Source organism: Centroberyx gerrardi, chromosome 10, assembly GCF_048128805.1.
Source record: "Centroberyx gerrardi isolate f3 chromosome 10, fCenGer3.hap1.cur.20231027, whole genome shotgun sequence".
Classification (NCBI taxonomy): Eukaryota; Metazoa; Chordata; class Actinopteri; order Beryciformes; family Berycidae; genus Centroberyx; species Centroberyx gerrardi.
Window position 1 is genome coordinate 24,841,353 of NC_136006.1, and position 17,626 is coordinate 24,858,978.

Below are 17,626 nucleotides of genomic sequence, written 5' to 3' on the forward strand. Positions count from 1 at the left end.
ATGGCTCTATTCCTACACCTTACCCCCAGCAACTCTCACCAAGCAAACAAGCTGCAAGGGAATGTGGCACATGATCTCACACGCTTGGTTAATGCATTCATGGGCCAGTGTGCAAAATAATGTGCGAAATACGGTATTTTATTGTAGCACTGTTTTTCGATAACTCAGACAAAAACATCAAGAATGAAATGTTCTATTCCAAAAGTTTCTTACTTGAAATCCATCGGTCAATATTTCAAAAGCACAGATGATTTATTCTCAAAATCATTACATTTTTGCAAACAAATGCCTGAAGTCATAACTTCAATAGTAACCCAAGGCATGATTTACTTTTAAAGCAGCACTCATTCATCATGTCAGAAGAGTAGGCATCAGAGAATCAGTGATGGACAGGTGACTTGGCTGCGCATCCATAACAGCAGTGAGCTAAATGTTCACAAAGTTATCTTGTGAATAAGGTGAAGAAAAGAAGCTTAGGCCATTTTCACACCTAGTTCATTCAGAGCAGTTATTTTTCGAACCCTGGAGTGGTTTCTCCCTTAGTTTTGTTTGTTTGAGCATATGAGAACACAACAATCACACCAAAGGACCAAATCAGTCAGACTGAGGCCTTGTTGAGAGGACAGTTTCTCACTATGTTTCCAAACTAACCCTGGAGCTTCGTTTGGAGGGAGAACCTGATCCGATCATGATCCCACCCAGCTACAGGAAGCTCTGTGCATTATGGGTTAAACACATGTGAATTATGGGTTAAGGACTCAAAGTAACAACTCGTCCCTTGATTCAGACCAAAGCAAACGAACTACAAGTTTGAAAATGCTTTTAGATGCCCAGGAAAGCATGCAGCTAACTGGCAGACCTGGTCCCCATGCAGCCGTCCAGACCTGCCTCCACCAGCTCCACTCAAAACCATCCAGAGTCGCAAGAAACAGCAGCGAGCTCCCCAGAGCCTGCAGACCTCTCAGATCCTGCTCCTGTTGTCACCTCACAGCAGGGTGAGCTAATCTACTGATGAACACATGTGGCTCCAACCCCTTTCAGACCTGATGATGCCATCGGGGAACTGATTGTCGGCATTAGGATTAGCCTGTAACTTTTTCAACAACAGGAATTGAACTCATAAAATGGAAATAGGCTGCAGCTTTCATGTGCTGACCGAATCGCACAAACTTGTATAAGTAGTAAGTATAACAGAACGTTCATATTTATAAATAGAACATAGAATTACAAATAATTAATTACATGATATATCTTAGGAATTAAACAATATATGTGTCTAGTAAATGGATGCCAATAAATCGCTTTTAAATTAAACTACTGCTGTGTTTGAGATTTTTTAAATGAATTGCAGTTCAAAATGAAGTTAAAAATCTACATAAAACATACATAAATATAGAACATTACACTGTTCTACTTCATCATTTGAGTGTCTGGGATGCATAAAGTTCATATTTAATTCATATATAGTGACCAGTAAACACAGCAGAAGAAGCCATAGAGGAAGTCCTGTCACCCAAAACGCCCGTTGGTGAGACAGCAGTCGGCCAACGAACCCCCGAGCTCCGCTGGGGAAATCAACAACCAACTGGGTGATATTTGACTGGAGAATTTGAATATGCAAATCCAGGGGAGCACAGCTTGTGACCGGGAATTCATTTAGTCTGAAAACACTGCGTCATCCTGCAATCACATTGTGTCTACGGATCAAAGAAGAGTCGGATCAAAGAGAGGGAATCGGGGAGGGGGGAAAAAAAAAGGGGGGGGGGTAGGATTGAAAGAAAAGGACATCAGAGATGATTCGCAGTCGGACGTCTTTCTTTTTTGAATGTAGTTTTCAGGGGGGGGGGGGGGGTGGCGGTGAGGGAAAAAAGAGGGGGGGACACCTCGTTTCATCACATCCCTCTACTTCCCACCTCCCCTCTGAGCTCTACACCTCGTCCTCCGCTACCACATCATCCTTTACTTGTCGTTGCATCACCTTGCCTCTCAGCACCGCTCTGCACCTCTCAGATATTATTTGAAGATGAATCACTACTTTCCGCCGGTTGGGTTATTCTCGCATGACGATTGTGTTCAAGGCAATTACAGCACAGGGGGAAAAAAAAAAAAAACCCATCTTACATTTAGTCATCCTGTTAGTGTGTGTGGTTGAGAAGCGGCTTCAAATTACGCTCCGCAGTATGGTTGGGGAGTTCAGGGTAAACAGAGCAGCGCTGCAAATTAGCAAGATGTAGTTGGTACAAGAAAATCAAATAAGGAAACTGTGTCTGTGTGTTCGGAAGGGGAATTGAAGTGAGCATGTTATGGTTAATTTAAGTTAAAGGCCTTTTGGTCTGAGCATCACAAAATCAAAACACACACAAACACAGTTTTCTGCCATATTCTGCAAGTCAGGCTGTACAGTTCTGTCTCAAAAGTGATTGAAATGCTTAGATTTCACTTTACTCTTTATTAACACTTTGCTCTGGCTAGGATATGTGTGTGTGTGTGTGTGTGTGTGTGTGTGTGTGTGTGTGTGTGTGTGTGTCTGCTTAAGAAGATTGGTGGGTGCTATGATGGGGGGGACTGGGACATCTGGCTAACTGTAAGCTGCTGTATTACTCCCCATTAAGAGTCATTAAGACCCCAATTATAGTTACCACCCCCGAATTTACACACACACACATACACACACACACACCGTCCCATCTCAAGTGAAGACAGTTTGGTTCATCCCCAAACCCAAAGGGGATACCTTGGGGCCCCCACACACACACACACACACACACGCACACACAGAGAGAGACACACACACGATCACACACAGACACACAATCACTTATACGCTCGCACAGGCACACCTACACACACACACACACATCATCCCATCCCATCCCATCCCATCCCATCTGAAGACAATCTGTCCCCCACCCCACCCCCAGAACCAAAGGGGATACCTTGGGGCCCAAACAAACACACTTTCCCTCCCACACACACACACACACACGCACACACACACACACACACACACAGCCGGAAGGCTTTTTATCATGGAGGGATAACTACAGGCTGGGAACAATAGAACATCTCTTCTCCCATCTGGTAAACTGGGGATGAAACTTCATTTACATTTCAGATCCCACCTCAGGGTGGGGGGAGGATGGGTGGGGGGAGGAGGGGTGGGGGGGTGGAAGGGAAAAAAAGAACCCCGTTTCATTTTCAGGGTGAATTTAGGATTATGAATTAACACGCTGCAGCGCTGAAAGACTTCATTTAGAGCTAATTGACTGGATTGGCTCATTGAAATGACTGTTGTGTTAAAATAGGCCTGCCTGGCCCCTAGGGTGTGTGTGTGCGTGTGTGTGTGCGTGTGTGTGTGTGTGTGTGTGTGTGTGTGTGTCTTTGGAGAAGGAGAGAGGGGGCGGGAGGGTACCTGTATATTAGTGAGCAGCTGTAGCTTAGACATGGGAAATAAGATATAGAAATTATAATAAAATGTGAACTTACACTCTCTCTCTCTCTCTCTCTCTCTCTCTCTCTCTCTCTCTCTCTCTCTCTCTCTCTCTCTCTCAGGTGAGAAGCCCTATAAGTGTTCATGGGAGGGCTGTGAATGGCGTTTTGCCCGGAGTGACGAGTTGACGCGACACTACCGCAAACACACCGGGGCCAAGCCATTCAAGTGTAACCACTGCGACAGGTAAACACACACACACACACACACTCTCACACACACACACACACACACACAACAAAGACTGGTGGAGAAGTTGTGTGATGGAGATCAATGTGAAAGTATCTGCTTAAGAGTAGGCTTTCTAAAAGTAAGATTACATAACATAAGGAAATGGGATCTTTTCAAAGCCACCCAACACACACATACACACACAGACACACACACATACTATACATTAGGGACCAGAGACCAGAGTGTGACATTCATCAGACTCCTCAGTGTACTGATGGGACACAAAGCCATCCCTTTGTGGTGGAGGTGTGTGTGTGTGTGTGTGTGAGAGAGAGAGAGAGAGAGAGAGAGAGAGAGAGAGAGAGAGAGGGAGAGAGAGAGAGAGAGACTGAGAGTGCCACACTCATGCAAATGTGCCCAGTGTCCATCACACACACACATACACACACAACAGTCAAGCACATTCTCCACCCTGGCGCCAAGACACACACTGGGTTTTGTCCAGATGGAACCAGTTCTGCCCCCCCCGAAATGACTGGGACCAGTTTGAGATCCACACCTCCCTCCTCTTCTTTCAATGGTCCAATTTGCCTTCACTCTCCTCCAAATATAATTTATACGCTTATCATTGTTTTTCTATGCACTGGATGCTGGTGTGTGTGTGTGTGTGTGTGTGTGTGTGTGTGTGCTTACTCATGCCTCTATGCTGGCAGTTCTTACCAAATGGACGCTGGCTATTGGCAGACTGGTCACAGCTAATTGACTGGCACCAGATGCCAGCTCCACTTTAACACACTCTCTCTCTGTATGTGTGTGTGTGTGTGTGCCCACACTACCTTTCTGATGAACATACACACACACATACACGCACACAGGCCCTAGGGACAGTGTAATTGGCTGTTGTGGGTTCCCTCTAGTTTGGGTTTTAGACATAAAGCCCTCCAGAACCCTGTTGGAAGCTTCTAATCCTCACGGAGAGCTGGGACCGTATTAGCCGTGTTCTGGCACACACACACACACACACATACACAAGTAGACACAACACACACATGCATACAGAAAGACACAAAGACACATGCAGATGCAGAGTCACTGACTTGTATATATCCACAAAAAAAGTCGCCTACACAGTCACACACACATATGTATGCAATTTGTCCCATCACAGTATATTAGAGTATGTAAATTTAACACCCATCATTAGTACCATAACACATACTGCTGTATACACTCACACTCACACATGCATGTTGAATACATGCTCACACACATACAGTACACAATTACTGCATTATGGTGTTGATATTGTCCTTTTATTCAAAATGGGATCTGGTCCAGTCAGTGTCATACACCTCTGATATGATGGATATGATGCAGTTTGATTACATATTTATTATAGATATGGATCTTAATGTGACATTTTGATCATATTCCACACACATATGCATGAATATGTTATTGTTATTATCATCCAGGGTTTCAAAGAATTTCAGTGTCCCATGATGGTCTAAATGCTGTTTCAGAGGCTTTTCCACCCTAACACATCATATTTTGCCATGAAAATGACCAAATATAAAGACACTGACTATCAGCCCGAAATATCGGCTATTGGCTGCTTTAACCGAACCTTACACTGTGTAATAATCATATACAGACTGAGAGAAAGCGAGCGAGAGAAACAAAGAGAGACGGATGAAAAACAAACAGATCAACAGAGAAACAGTCAGATGCAGCAGGAAATCCCTCATCACCATCCAAAAGCACTCAACAGTATCACATGGAGGCCTATTCTCTCAGCATATTACTGTCTGAGTCCCAACTGGAGCTGACTCATTTAGACTGACAAAAGGCCCATCCCGCCCGCCTGGCTGCCGAACAGATTGCAGGCCACTCCTGGCCGCATGCTAACACTCCATACAGCAGAGAAATATGGATGCAACTGCATTAAGCATCTGTCTCCATCATAAGCAAGGCTGACCCAACCCTGCTACAGGCAGGTGCTCACACAGTAGATTATATAGTGTAGTGTAGGGGAGGCTTTAAAGGCCAATTTCAGTATTTGTGATTGAAGCTGCCAATAGACAATATTTGTGCTGACATTCAGTATCTTTGAATTTGACCATTTTCATGTCAATTACAACTATTTAGTCTAGGCTAACCGTTCAGATTTGCATAAACGCACCAAGATTGCTGTACATCTACAGTTTGATGCCCTGAACATTTTCAGAATTGGAGTGATTGCAAAAATTGTACCAATTTGCCACAATGGCCATTTTAATGTCCTCCATTGTTAGCCAGTGGGTTTTCCTGTATATCTGCAGTACTGACCATGATAGCACTGAAAAATATATGTCTACTCCTACAGTATGATGACCAAGGGATACAATAGTATTGAGGAAAACATCATAAACTGTTCAGATCATCATGTAATGGTCAATTCAGTGATTCAAAAAATACAATAAAATTGCAGTTTTAAGAGAACCAAGAACATTGCCCTTTTACTGTCTATGACAATCAGGCATACAGGAAAATGACAACGTTCAGTTCTCTTAAAATCATTGAACTGTACATCTACACCAATTTTGGTGATTTCACACAAATCTGAACGATTTGGCCTATTTCTGGCCAATTTCACCTGGATGATCTCAGTTTTTCTCCCAGCATTTTCTCCTCATTACCTCATCATGTGACACTAAAACTCTTTTTTGAAAGCCAGACTAATGAAATTCTTGTAGGTGGGTCAGCCGCTCCTTAAGGCAGAGTGAGGCAGGTTTCACTGCAGGTTTTACAGACTGAAGCTGTGGAGTCAAATCCTAAACACATTGCACTGGAGTGATTTCTCTGGTCAGACATCTGATACAAAAAATAACAATAAAATCATGTTCTCTAGCTGTGGTCAGGGAGGAACCGCCATCATATCAGAGGTGGACGACACTGACTGGAAGATATGTGGGTTTTAATAAAAGGCCAATATCTGCCCCATATATCAGTGTAACACAGTGTGTGCTAGCAAACACATGTAGCCAGGATACACACTCACACTTACAGTAGCACACACACACACACCAGTGGTGAGTGGAGCCACTGTGTCTAGGTGGAGCAGTCACCTTAGGGAAAGCTTGGCAAGGACACACACACACACACACACGCACACACACGCACACCACTATTACCATCAGAATGGAAAGAGTGGCAGCCATGGAGAGGTTAACATTAGATACAGTGTTCAATGTGACGCATTCTCTCTAGGGGAAACACACACACACATGCGCACAAACACACACACACACACACACACACACACACACACCAGTCTGCCATTAATCCTGCCTAATCAAGCAGGGACCCCCTGATGGTCATGGAGCTGGAAGGAAGAGGAGAGATGAGGAGGAGAAAAGAAGGGGGGAGGAGCAGGGAGAGAAAACGGAGGAGGGGGGGGGTTAAGGAGGAGAGACAAGGGAGGAGAGGGTTAGGATGGAGCAGAGGGGGGGGGGGGGGTTCAGGGTTGTACCAGCTGGTCTGGCAGCCCCCCAACAGTGACACAGTGACTCGCATGGCCATCTGTCCAGCCACACACACACACACACACACACACACAGATTGGTCAAGGCAGGTAGCACATGGGCAGCTGAGGGGGGAAGACCAGAAAGGAGGTAAGAGGAGAGTTTCACTGTATGTTCCTTTCTTTAGTGTCATCAGACTGCAAAAATCAGCAGTGAAATTGATGACATGCGGGCAGGTTTGATGACATCACCTGACAGGGAGCAGTAGGGTGACAGACCAGTCATTATGATCAGTGGTTTGGTTGACATTTCCCTTCATGGGACAATGTAGCTTAGTTGAAACTCTGCTTCAGCATTGGATTTGTATTCTTATCATCCTTATTTTACACCAGGCTCAGCAGCACCACCAATCTTCTTTGTGGAATCTAGCTTTTATAAACTTTTCGGTCAGATATCGTCAGTCAGTGTTATTGGTCACAAATACCCAATGGACATTTTTCCCCTATTGTAAATACTGGGATTGGGGAGAAATGTACTAATTTCCTTTAGCTTTAGTGCCTTAATTTCCGGCTCAAATTGAAATTTTTCAACTGGAGTGACTCCTCTTCACCTCAATTCACGCCGCCTGGAGCGAAGTTGCGTGCGCCTCCCTTGTTTGCCTCCTTCCATTGACTTTGCATGCATTCACACCGCCTCAACATTTATTTATTTCTCTCTGGATGTTGGGTTCCAGCAGGATTGAAGGGGCGAAACAAGGAGAACGAATCAAAGAATCAAATTTCTGGCCTTTTAAGTCTTTTATTCTCGCTCTCTACCTCTATCTATCTGGTTAGAGCAGCAGCCTGTCTACACCAAGGCCTGTTTGGGAGAGAGAAACCTCAGTCGGATTCACACACACACACACAAACACACACACACACACACACACACCCACAGTAGCCCTGACCAATTAATAATGAATAAAGCCTCTGGCAAATTGAATTTTTAATTTCTCATTTTATACTCGCCCACATTTTGTTTTGCTTCTGCTTTATCCATATCATTTGCGATTCAATTTATTGCGCGTGTTCAGCTTTAATGTAATAATCCTTACAGTGGCGTAATAAAATTAAAGTACTTGTGGCATTGCAAATCATATATCATACACCGCCAGCGCCTGGTTTTTATGTCTCGCTCTCGTACCGGTCGCAGCCACCGGTGAGTTAAACGGATTGGCAGCAGAAACTACCGGCGGCCCGTTTGCATGCGCGGCCACGTCTCGAGACGGCGCATATCTAATGAGGGTGTCGCGTTCCACAGTAGTATTTCACCTGCAGCGTGGGGGTCGTACGCAGAGCCGCGGTGGTCCAGCCGTGATTTATAGCAGCGTTGGAATCGCATTCTGTCTCTCTTAGTTAGAAAAAAAAAAAAGAAAATCGGAAGATGAGATCGCTGAGCCTGAGTTGGCCCGTCCTTGTTCCTAACTCCGGGTTTCACTGGTGTGACATAATGAAGCGAGATTAGTGAAATTCATTATACATTTGAAAGGGAGGAAGTCGTTGAAAATCCCGGCAGTCCTCTGCATCACTACGTGTGTGTGTGTGTGTGTGTGTGTGTGTGTTATTGAGCTTTGAGCCCTCTCGTTCTCTCATTCATTCTGATTGTATTCATTCTCTCTGCCTCACACATGCTGCTGTTGCTGATCATGTTGTACTGATTATCTATACTTTTTCCCATACTTCCCATTCAGACATTCAACTTGTGTGGAAATGTGTGGAAATTATCAGTTGCATACGTTCATGTAACCCCAATTTTCTATGTTCTTATTTATATTCTATTGTTTCAGTGCTGTATCCTTTTACTATTCTCTGCTGCAACGACCCAATTCCCCCACAAGGATCATTAAAGTTTCATCTCATCTCATCTCAACATTTCCTTCTTCTCGTTTGCCTCCTGTCATTTTTGTGCTTATGCATATCAGCTGAATATTTCTGATGCCGTTTCTCCGTCTGCCTCTCTAGGTGTTTCTCCAGGTCCGACCACCTGGCCCTGCACATGAAGAGGCACATCTAAGGAGAAAAAAAAAGAGGAGAGAGGGAGAGGAGGAAGAGGAGGAGGAGGAGGAGGAGGAGGAGGAGGAGAGATAGGAGGAGAGACGGATGGGGAGTCCAGCTACCAACCACCCGGCCCCCATCCCAAAAAACGCCCTGCCCCGCCCCGCCCCGCCCCCCGACGCCCCGGAGGGCAACGGCGTCCGTCCGAGAACACCGACGGGCCGGACGTCCGGTCGGAGAGAGGGGGGACGGAGTGAGAGACGAGGAGGAGCTAGACGTTGTTTTTCTTTAAAATCACACACTTGCAATAGCGAACACTCTACACACACCCTCTTTGATCATCCCGGTGAGCCCCGGGCCGCTCCCACGCGGCTCCGGGGGTTTGGACACTGCCAAACCAATACACTTAACCTGTTCAAACAGTCATTACACAGCCGTTTTTTCCTTTCTTTCTCTGTATTCAGTGTGTTTTTACCGTACAACGGACTTCGGTCGGAAAGACCCGCTCAACTTCAACTATCCCGATGTGTAATATTTTAGTGCTTTACAGAAATGGTGACCGGCTTTTGAAATCCAATACTCGACTGTTTCTTTTCGTTGTTGTCTGTCCTACACGGAACATAAGAAACCATCATCTGCCGCAGTTAAAAGTCAGCTTCAGTAATCTATGTGAAGAAAACAACAATGCCAAATCTGCAGGAGAGAGACTGCAAGAAACGACTTCCAACGTGGCTGACGTTGGGACCCAGGGCTCGGACGCTGGGTGTTTGGGTGCGCCCTTGGGACCTCGGTCAGCGGGCGGTGCCGCAGCTCTCAAGCTCTCCTCCAGTGGGTGCTTGTATCTCTCACCTTCACTAAGATGCCTGCCACCTCCACAGGCTATCTGACAGAAATGCGCAGCGACACTTTCTTGCCTTTGTTTTCTATTTTAAAGAAAAAGACGATAATTCCTATTATTGTTGTTATTATGAAGAATGACGCTTTGTTTGTTCTTTCTCTCTTGGAGGAAAATGTCTTAAAACTCACTGAACGGTGATCGGAACAAAACGAAAAATCCATGATGCTTTTGACTTGACAGTGAGACAGAATGTGTGGGATGGGAAGGAAAGCATTGTTGGTCTATCAATCCCCATGTGCACAGGCTTTCGCTCTGCCGTTGCAATCTGTAGGCAACTGATGGATGGAAAAAAAAAATAGGAATCGTACAAAACTCTGACAAAAGGGATTTGTATTTTTTGGCCTGGAATGAAAGCGGAGAGAAAGGCCTTCTGTTTTTCATTCTGCTCTTTCTGCCCCTTGCGATCCAATCCAGCTGAAAAACAAAACCTTGGCGTGACCCTCCGTGGCCTCCATACTACCGAAGCCAGCCAAGCAGGCGGAGGGGCTCTCTAGAAACTGGAAAACCTGTTGTTTTTTTGGCTTTGTGTTGATTCTGGAAGTCATCCTGGAGCGCTATCACGGACTCTGAGGTCTCGCCTTCCTGGTGGGGCTGCAGGGAGGGGAGGGAGACGAAAGAGTCGGTCGGCTGTTCACCTGGGACTAAACACACCAGCCGACCTGTGTGTGGCGGTGCAGAATGGACACGGTCACTTCAGCCTGGTCAAACTTGCCTGTTTCGTATCCATTGTCTGCACTGACTTTTTTCAATGTTATCTGTGCTTTTTATTCTACAGACAAAAAATGCAGAAAAAAAGAATACAAAGGAAAAAAAACTCTCATAAAAAGACTCAAAAAATAATACACAAAAACAAATCTGTCTTGCTCTACACATTGCATACAGAACAGGCACACATACACCATAAACATGCAGCGCACACACACACACACACACACACACATACACATACACACACACGCACACAGCAGTTTCTTTGCTCATGGTTCCTCTTTTGAGATAAGACTAAAAAGATTTAGGAAAATAATTAACTCTGTTCATTAGTTATGAACAGAGTTGGAAAACAAAACACTGCATGACAGGCTTTATCACACACACACATATACATACACATACACATACACATACACGCTTGCACGCACACACACACCATGTACACACACAAACACACACATACACACACTCTTTCTGGAATTATATGTTCTGCTCCCAAATCTTTTTTCACAGTAGGAATTTAGCAACTGTTGTTTAGTAGAAGACTATCTTAGCTCTCAGCTGGAGGTAACGAACTAACAAAATCCTTTGAAGTGAGAAATGAGCTCGTTCTCAGTTCAAACAATCACCCACATATCCATGAGGCCTGTTTCCCTTGCTGGATGGTTACAATCAACTGCAGGAAAAAAAAAAAACCTTGCCTTGCAATCAGGGCATTACCAATACCACCACCTCTACCACTGCTACTACCACCGCCGCCTCTCCATCCACCCACCACCATCTATATCCCCCCTAGCGCTCACAAACAGGCTTACGCTCACTGCTTGTGATTGGCGAGGCTGGGTGAGAACAGAGGGTACAGGGTTCCCGAAGCTGGCAGGGGCTTTTTAGATTCCAGCGTGTTCCGGCGTGTTCGGTCGACATGCCAGTCAGCCATGCCAGCCTTCATTAAGTGAACGCAAAGCATTCCCCTTCAGGGCGGGTTTATGGTGCAGCTCAGAACAATCAATACCAAAAACCTCCAGCGTGGAACTGCCCTTTAGCCACGGGCAGGGTCTCCTTGGTCAGGAAAGATCGGTGGGAGACCGCCTCCATATGAGGCTTATGTATCCAGCGGCAGCTTTCTCTCTACAAACACAAACTCTCTCTCTGCTAAATGCAATGTAAAACAACCCAAGATTAAGACGAATCCAGTGTTTAACTTTTGATTTGGTTTGGTTCTTTGTCGGTTCCCATTTGTTTTTGCAAAAGCTATAACGATGGTTATTTTTCTTCTGCTTGGATGATGCTCAAAGTCATGCCAAAACGTTGAGAAATGCAAAGGGATGTAGAACGAGCCCTCCTATACAGTACGTACAATCATAGAGGATGGGGATTGTAGCACTTTTGTGAGGTTTTTGATGAGGTGTGTGTGTACGTGTGTGTGTCCCCAGAAGGCACATTGTGAGGGAAGCAGTGATTCAGCAAAGTGGTAATAACTGTTTTTCAACTGCTGACCATGTGTGCAACCGTGTGGGAGAAAGTACTGTATGTCGGTTGATCCATTTGCTGTTAGAATGAGTTTTTAATCGAAGCAATGGCTGACAATGTTTTCTTTTGGTTTGGTTTTGACTCTTCCTTTACATCTACAACACTCCATTCATTTGGGGCAGTCATGGAGCTCAATGACTTAGGTCAAATTAAAGAGACGCAAACTCATGTGCCACGCACTTCACAGACTCCAGTTGGAACGTATGAAAGTGAATGAAGCCACAGCATTCTCTATTTAATAGGAAGTCATATCAGACTAGTCTTGATATCTGTATGTTGAGTTTGGGACAACATACTGTGATAATTTTCAACGAACATTATGTTAATAACAGCATAACCGTGTGAGTATGTCTTGTTTTTAGCATAGGTTGTATTGAGAAGTTATACTTGTGTCTTGTCCCAAACTAGACGTATAAATATGCTGAAAATGACGTATCCTTCTTTTTTTAGAGTGTAAAAATGTACTGGCTACCACGCACTCAAATATAACCCATAGGTTCTCTCCCCTTCCATTGGAATCCCCTTCGACAACGTCTGACAGATCTCAGACTCACTTCAAATGGAAATTCACATTTCACTCCCATAGCATTCTTCTCTCTCAGCCCGTTAAAAGTAGGTTTGCTGTCATGGCGTTGCTCTGGGTCCCCTGTAGTCTCTCAGGCTCTACCAGGCCAGCTAGCTGGTGTCCCACAGCTCTGATTAGCATTAGCACTCCAGGGTCTCCTCTTTGGGGCTCCAGACTCTCCAGTTGCAGCTCCGCTAATGAGATAGCTATGGGTCGCAGGGAAACCGAGTGGTCTGGAGAAAAAACAACAGGGACCTGGAGCCGGACTGGTTCCAGTGGTCCTCACCCAGTGGGCGAATCTGTTATAGAACAAACAGAAGATCCCATTAGCATAAAGAAACGCCAGGAGAGAGATGGATACATATATATTTATTTATGAAAGAAACTGAACTTAAAAGAGATATTTTGATGAAAGGATAATTTACTCCCATGAATATCCAAATAATGAAATTAGCCCTTCCATTTTATTTTACGGATTACAGATAAAAATAAATTACCATTAATCTGAAAAGTCCCTAAAGCTTTTTAATGCAGTCTGTGCCCCCCAACCCCATCCTATTCCACTTCCCGCACACTGAAAGTGCCATTCTTATTTCCCTCCATCCCTCCGTCCTCACCCCATCTCTCTCTCTCCGCAGCAGTTGTCCATGCACAATCAACTGCAGGAATGCTGAATGCACACTTATACATTTTGCCCAAAGATTTGCAGATTTGCAAGTTAACTGCTGTGAATATAAGAGATATAGAGGAAGAACCAGAGAGGCAGAGAAGCAGAAAAGGAGTGATGGATGGAAGGTAGGAAAGGAATTGTTTTATACCTGATCGCCCCATTAAATCTTAATTATGTTCCTTGCCCCAACCCAATCTTAACACTTCATAACATTGCAGTCTCTCGTCTACTGTCAACTGCAGCCTAACTCATGGTTGTTCACGGTTGTAAAATAATGGTCTCATGGTCTTTTAGGGTGCCCAGTATAGTGGGGGCTAGCAGCTTACAAAGACTGAAGTAGCTTTAGTTTAAGTTAGCTTCTTAGCACACTGCAAGTAGTTCTGTGAAGTCTCATATTTCAAAGTCAGAGGTGGACCGGAGTCTTTTTGAAATGTTAGTTAAACTGTTGACTATGGAAACCCAAGAAGAGTGTAAGACTACCCACTCAAAACCTTTACACTATAACACCAAGTCCAAACAACTTCAGCATTCTCATACATCAGATGGTTAGAGTTCAGAACAATAGATCCTCCTGAGACTCACAAACCCAAATGACGATGTCTGCCCCGCCTTTGGGACTTACTAAGACATTGTCTTGGACCAATGGCAGTTGTTTGGAGGTAGTATATGGGAGGACCAGGCTTCAGTTTCCTCAGGTTTCCACCATATCACCCTGAAGAAGGATTGTCACTTCTGGCAGCTTTGTAAATAGCTTGGCTACTTCAGTGAGATCTTGCATACAGACAACTCTCTGTGGAATTAAATGGGAACAGTTTTGTGGAAAAGCAGCAGCACTGTCTTCTGCCAGTGTCTCTTCAAGAATCTCAGACATTTCAATGTTTCTAGATCTGCTTTAGTTCTCTCAAACATTTCACTACATGAACGTACTTAGCTATTGCACTCTCCATGTGTGCGCACTGCTTGCATAGTCTGTTGGAGCACTCAAATATCCACTAAACATTTTGTTACACTTCCAGGATGCACTTTGCCACCAAGAACCAAGGCATTTAGGTCCTCAGATCAGTCTGGCATATCAACTTGATTAAACCTCCAATGAAATGCCTTTGACTCAACTTTATTTTGGGGGAATATATCGTACTTCACAAAATAACATTCAGTCATGTTGTGATTTGGTTGAACTTTCTTGGTATCAACGGCATCCTGGAGTGACTGTCTATATCTACTGTGTGTGTCCATGCTTGATGTGTCAGTATATAAGAGATTCACAAATCTCTACCCCCTCTCCCTGTGTCTGTATCTTACACCTCACCCCACTGTACCCCCTCCACCCAAACCCCGACCCGTAGAGCTCTTTGGGGCCAAACACGCTCTTAGTCTTTAGATAACCAACTACTGGGATTTTTTCTCAAGAGCTATGCAGATCAGACATATTGGGAATTGGGAGTTCCAGGCGGTACTTTTGTACTACATCCATTAATGATCAGAAGTCCTGACCAGGCAGCACCATGCGGTGTGACTATAATAACTATCCTCAGTGAATATGGATCTGAGTCAAGCATTCCACCCAACCAGCTAAATGTCCTTGGTCAGTAGAGCTTTTTTCACTTGACCCACCCCTGCAGGTGCTTTCCTATTCCTACCAGTTCACCTGGTCCGTTAATCCCAATGCCTATAGTCTACTCCAGCCTCTGCAGTAGCGATCCTAAAAGGTTATAAATTACTACACTGACCTTTTGGCAGTTCGGTCCATTGGTCTCCTTACCCAATATTTGATAGGAGGATTGGCACCAAAATCATGTCTATGTCTCTGGTAGAAAGCTCTGTCCAGTTCGCATGCTACACTTTAGCATACAGTATGTAAGCAATTAGCATTATCCAGAGTATGAAGATAAACCTTTTAGTAATCTTAAATTGGTATTGTTTTTTGGTCTCGATCTTCTTCATTAGTGAAGTCCGTGAATCGATAGTGCAAAAACTTCAGCTGTCTCTCTGAAGTCTCGCGGGAAAAGAGATCTTCTGCGATTGAAAGTGCATTCTTTTTCTCAAGTTTCATGTCTATTTTACCAATCCCGTAAACAAGCCTGGCAGGTTTAGACATGTGTCATTAAAAGTAACTAACCATCCAGTCTTAGAGCTGCTACAAGTTCTCATTTTCTCACTTTTAGCATAATGCTAATAAACATACTGTATGCTAAAGCATACAGAGCTATCTACCAGAGACACACAGATGATTTTGGTGCCAATCCTGTTGGGTTGAAACACATATTGGGTGAGGTGACCAATGAGCCACACTGCCAAAAAGTCAGTGTAGTCCTTTAATCAAAGCTGTAGTTTGCACCTTGATTTGTGTGTACTAGGTGCATTCAAACCTTAACTTGTAAGGGATCGCAGCACTACATGTTCTTGGATGGAATACAATAGGTAGAAGACAAGGAGAAGTAAGGAGATACCGTTTCACTATCGCAACATCTCTGTCATCCATTCTACAGGGGCTCTGTAATGCTGATACCTTTCATATTGTCCCTCCTAACATACCTTCACTCCACATTTCTCCCTCACTCACCCACCTTCCTCTCCTGTCATTGTCACAGTCACTTCTGTTGAGTTTCTCTGTTTTGGGTTCTCTCGTTCTTTTACTTCCTATTTTTTGCTGTACAAAGTGTTTAAAATATTATTATTTGTATTATATGATGTTAGTATGGTAATGTTCTTTATTAAGGAAGAAGAAAAATTTATTTTTGTTACTGGTCTGTTTCATAATTCTTTTTTAAATTGGTATTGTAAGATATCTATGCAAGAACTGTTAAGTGGAGCATTTTTATTTAAGAATGTAATATGTGTAATAAATGGTAGAATCTGGTTGCTGCTGTCTTGCATTTTGTTTTGTCTGAAAATTAATGGCCAATGACCAAGAGGCTCTGGAGACTGAGACGCAGGACTGCAGGGGAAACACCTCATTGAACCCTTTCAGGATCCTTCACACACTTTGGACAAGGCTTTCTGAGAACTCACATTATAACCTTCCTGAAAATGACTGATACAGCCCCTGTATGGGCCCTTAAATGACTTCCATTGTGCCGCATGGTAGCACATTATTTCTGGATAATGGCCAGTTAAGGCAGATGGAGAAATATGGTTCAGCCGCTGGCGAGAGTGCAGCCGCGACGAGAACCGCCATCACATAACTACAACAAAAGGGTTTATACTCTCAACATTGGTGGCAATTTAGGTCTTTATTACAAATTAAAACAATCTCATGAATATCTATAGCTCTCCCCTGCCTCCAAATGGCTTCTGCAGGGCTGCTGCGAGTGGCAACGTCTTTAATTAGTGCCATTACTAACTTGTCAATGACTGAGCTGTCATACATACCAACCCATGCCCATGACACCCAGATTAAAAGAGGTAATCAAATAACTAATGGCTAATTAGGGAGCAATTAAACGGAAGAAAAGGAGGCCATATACAGCATATCTGCAGTGTGTGAGAGAGAAAAATTTGTCCACTCACTCAGTAATTGCTGATTAACTAATTGAAATGGACCAACTGCCCAAACTGTGATTGTCTTTCTCTGCGAGCGTAGGCATAAAGACAAGATATTTATACCTCTGATTTAAACCCTTAACTGCCCGCCTCGTTTTTCCTGTAAAGAAAGTCATTACATTACTTTTCTGTTTCCAGATATGCCTGTATTTCCTTTGCTTACAGAGCACATATGACGCGGGGCACTGGATGAAGACGTTGCAGCAGAACTTAGCCGACACAGAGGATTATTATCGTCCAGCGAAAGAGCTTCTCAGCATTGCGCTGTGTTGGCTGGAAAATGGGAATTCACAATGCTGATTAGTTGGGACATTTCCAACTTTTGCAAGCTTATTCAGTTCTTGTTAGAGGTAAAGAAGGAAGAGGAGTGAGCTGTTTCTAGTCTTATTCAGCAGCATAAGTGTGTTGTGTTAGTAAGTGTTTTATGGAAACAGCAACCATCAGCTTTCCTTAACAGCAGAAATAAACAGAAATGTGGTGAACTGCCCCTTAGCATATTCTATGCTCAT

At 44.0% G+C, this 17,626-nt stretch overlaps 1 protein-coding gene across 1 annotated transcript in view; it reads left to right on the forward strand.

The window, feature by feature from the left end:
- klf7b (Kruppel like factor 7b) overlaps positions 1-9,249 on the forward strand; it is a 56,960-nt gene extending 47,711 nt beyond the window's left edge. The window contains exons 3-4 of the mRNA XM_071903720.2: positions 3,553-3,676; positions 9,168-9,249. Of these exons, the coding sequence (XP_071759821.2) occupies positions 3,553-3,676; positions 9,168-9,219 (176 nt within the window). The 3' untranslated portion in view covers positions 9,220-9,249. The remainder of the gene's footprint in view (positions 1-3,552; positions 3,677-9,167) is intronic.
- Positions 9,250-17,626: the final 8,377 nt, after the last annotated feature.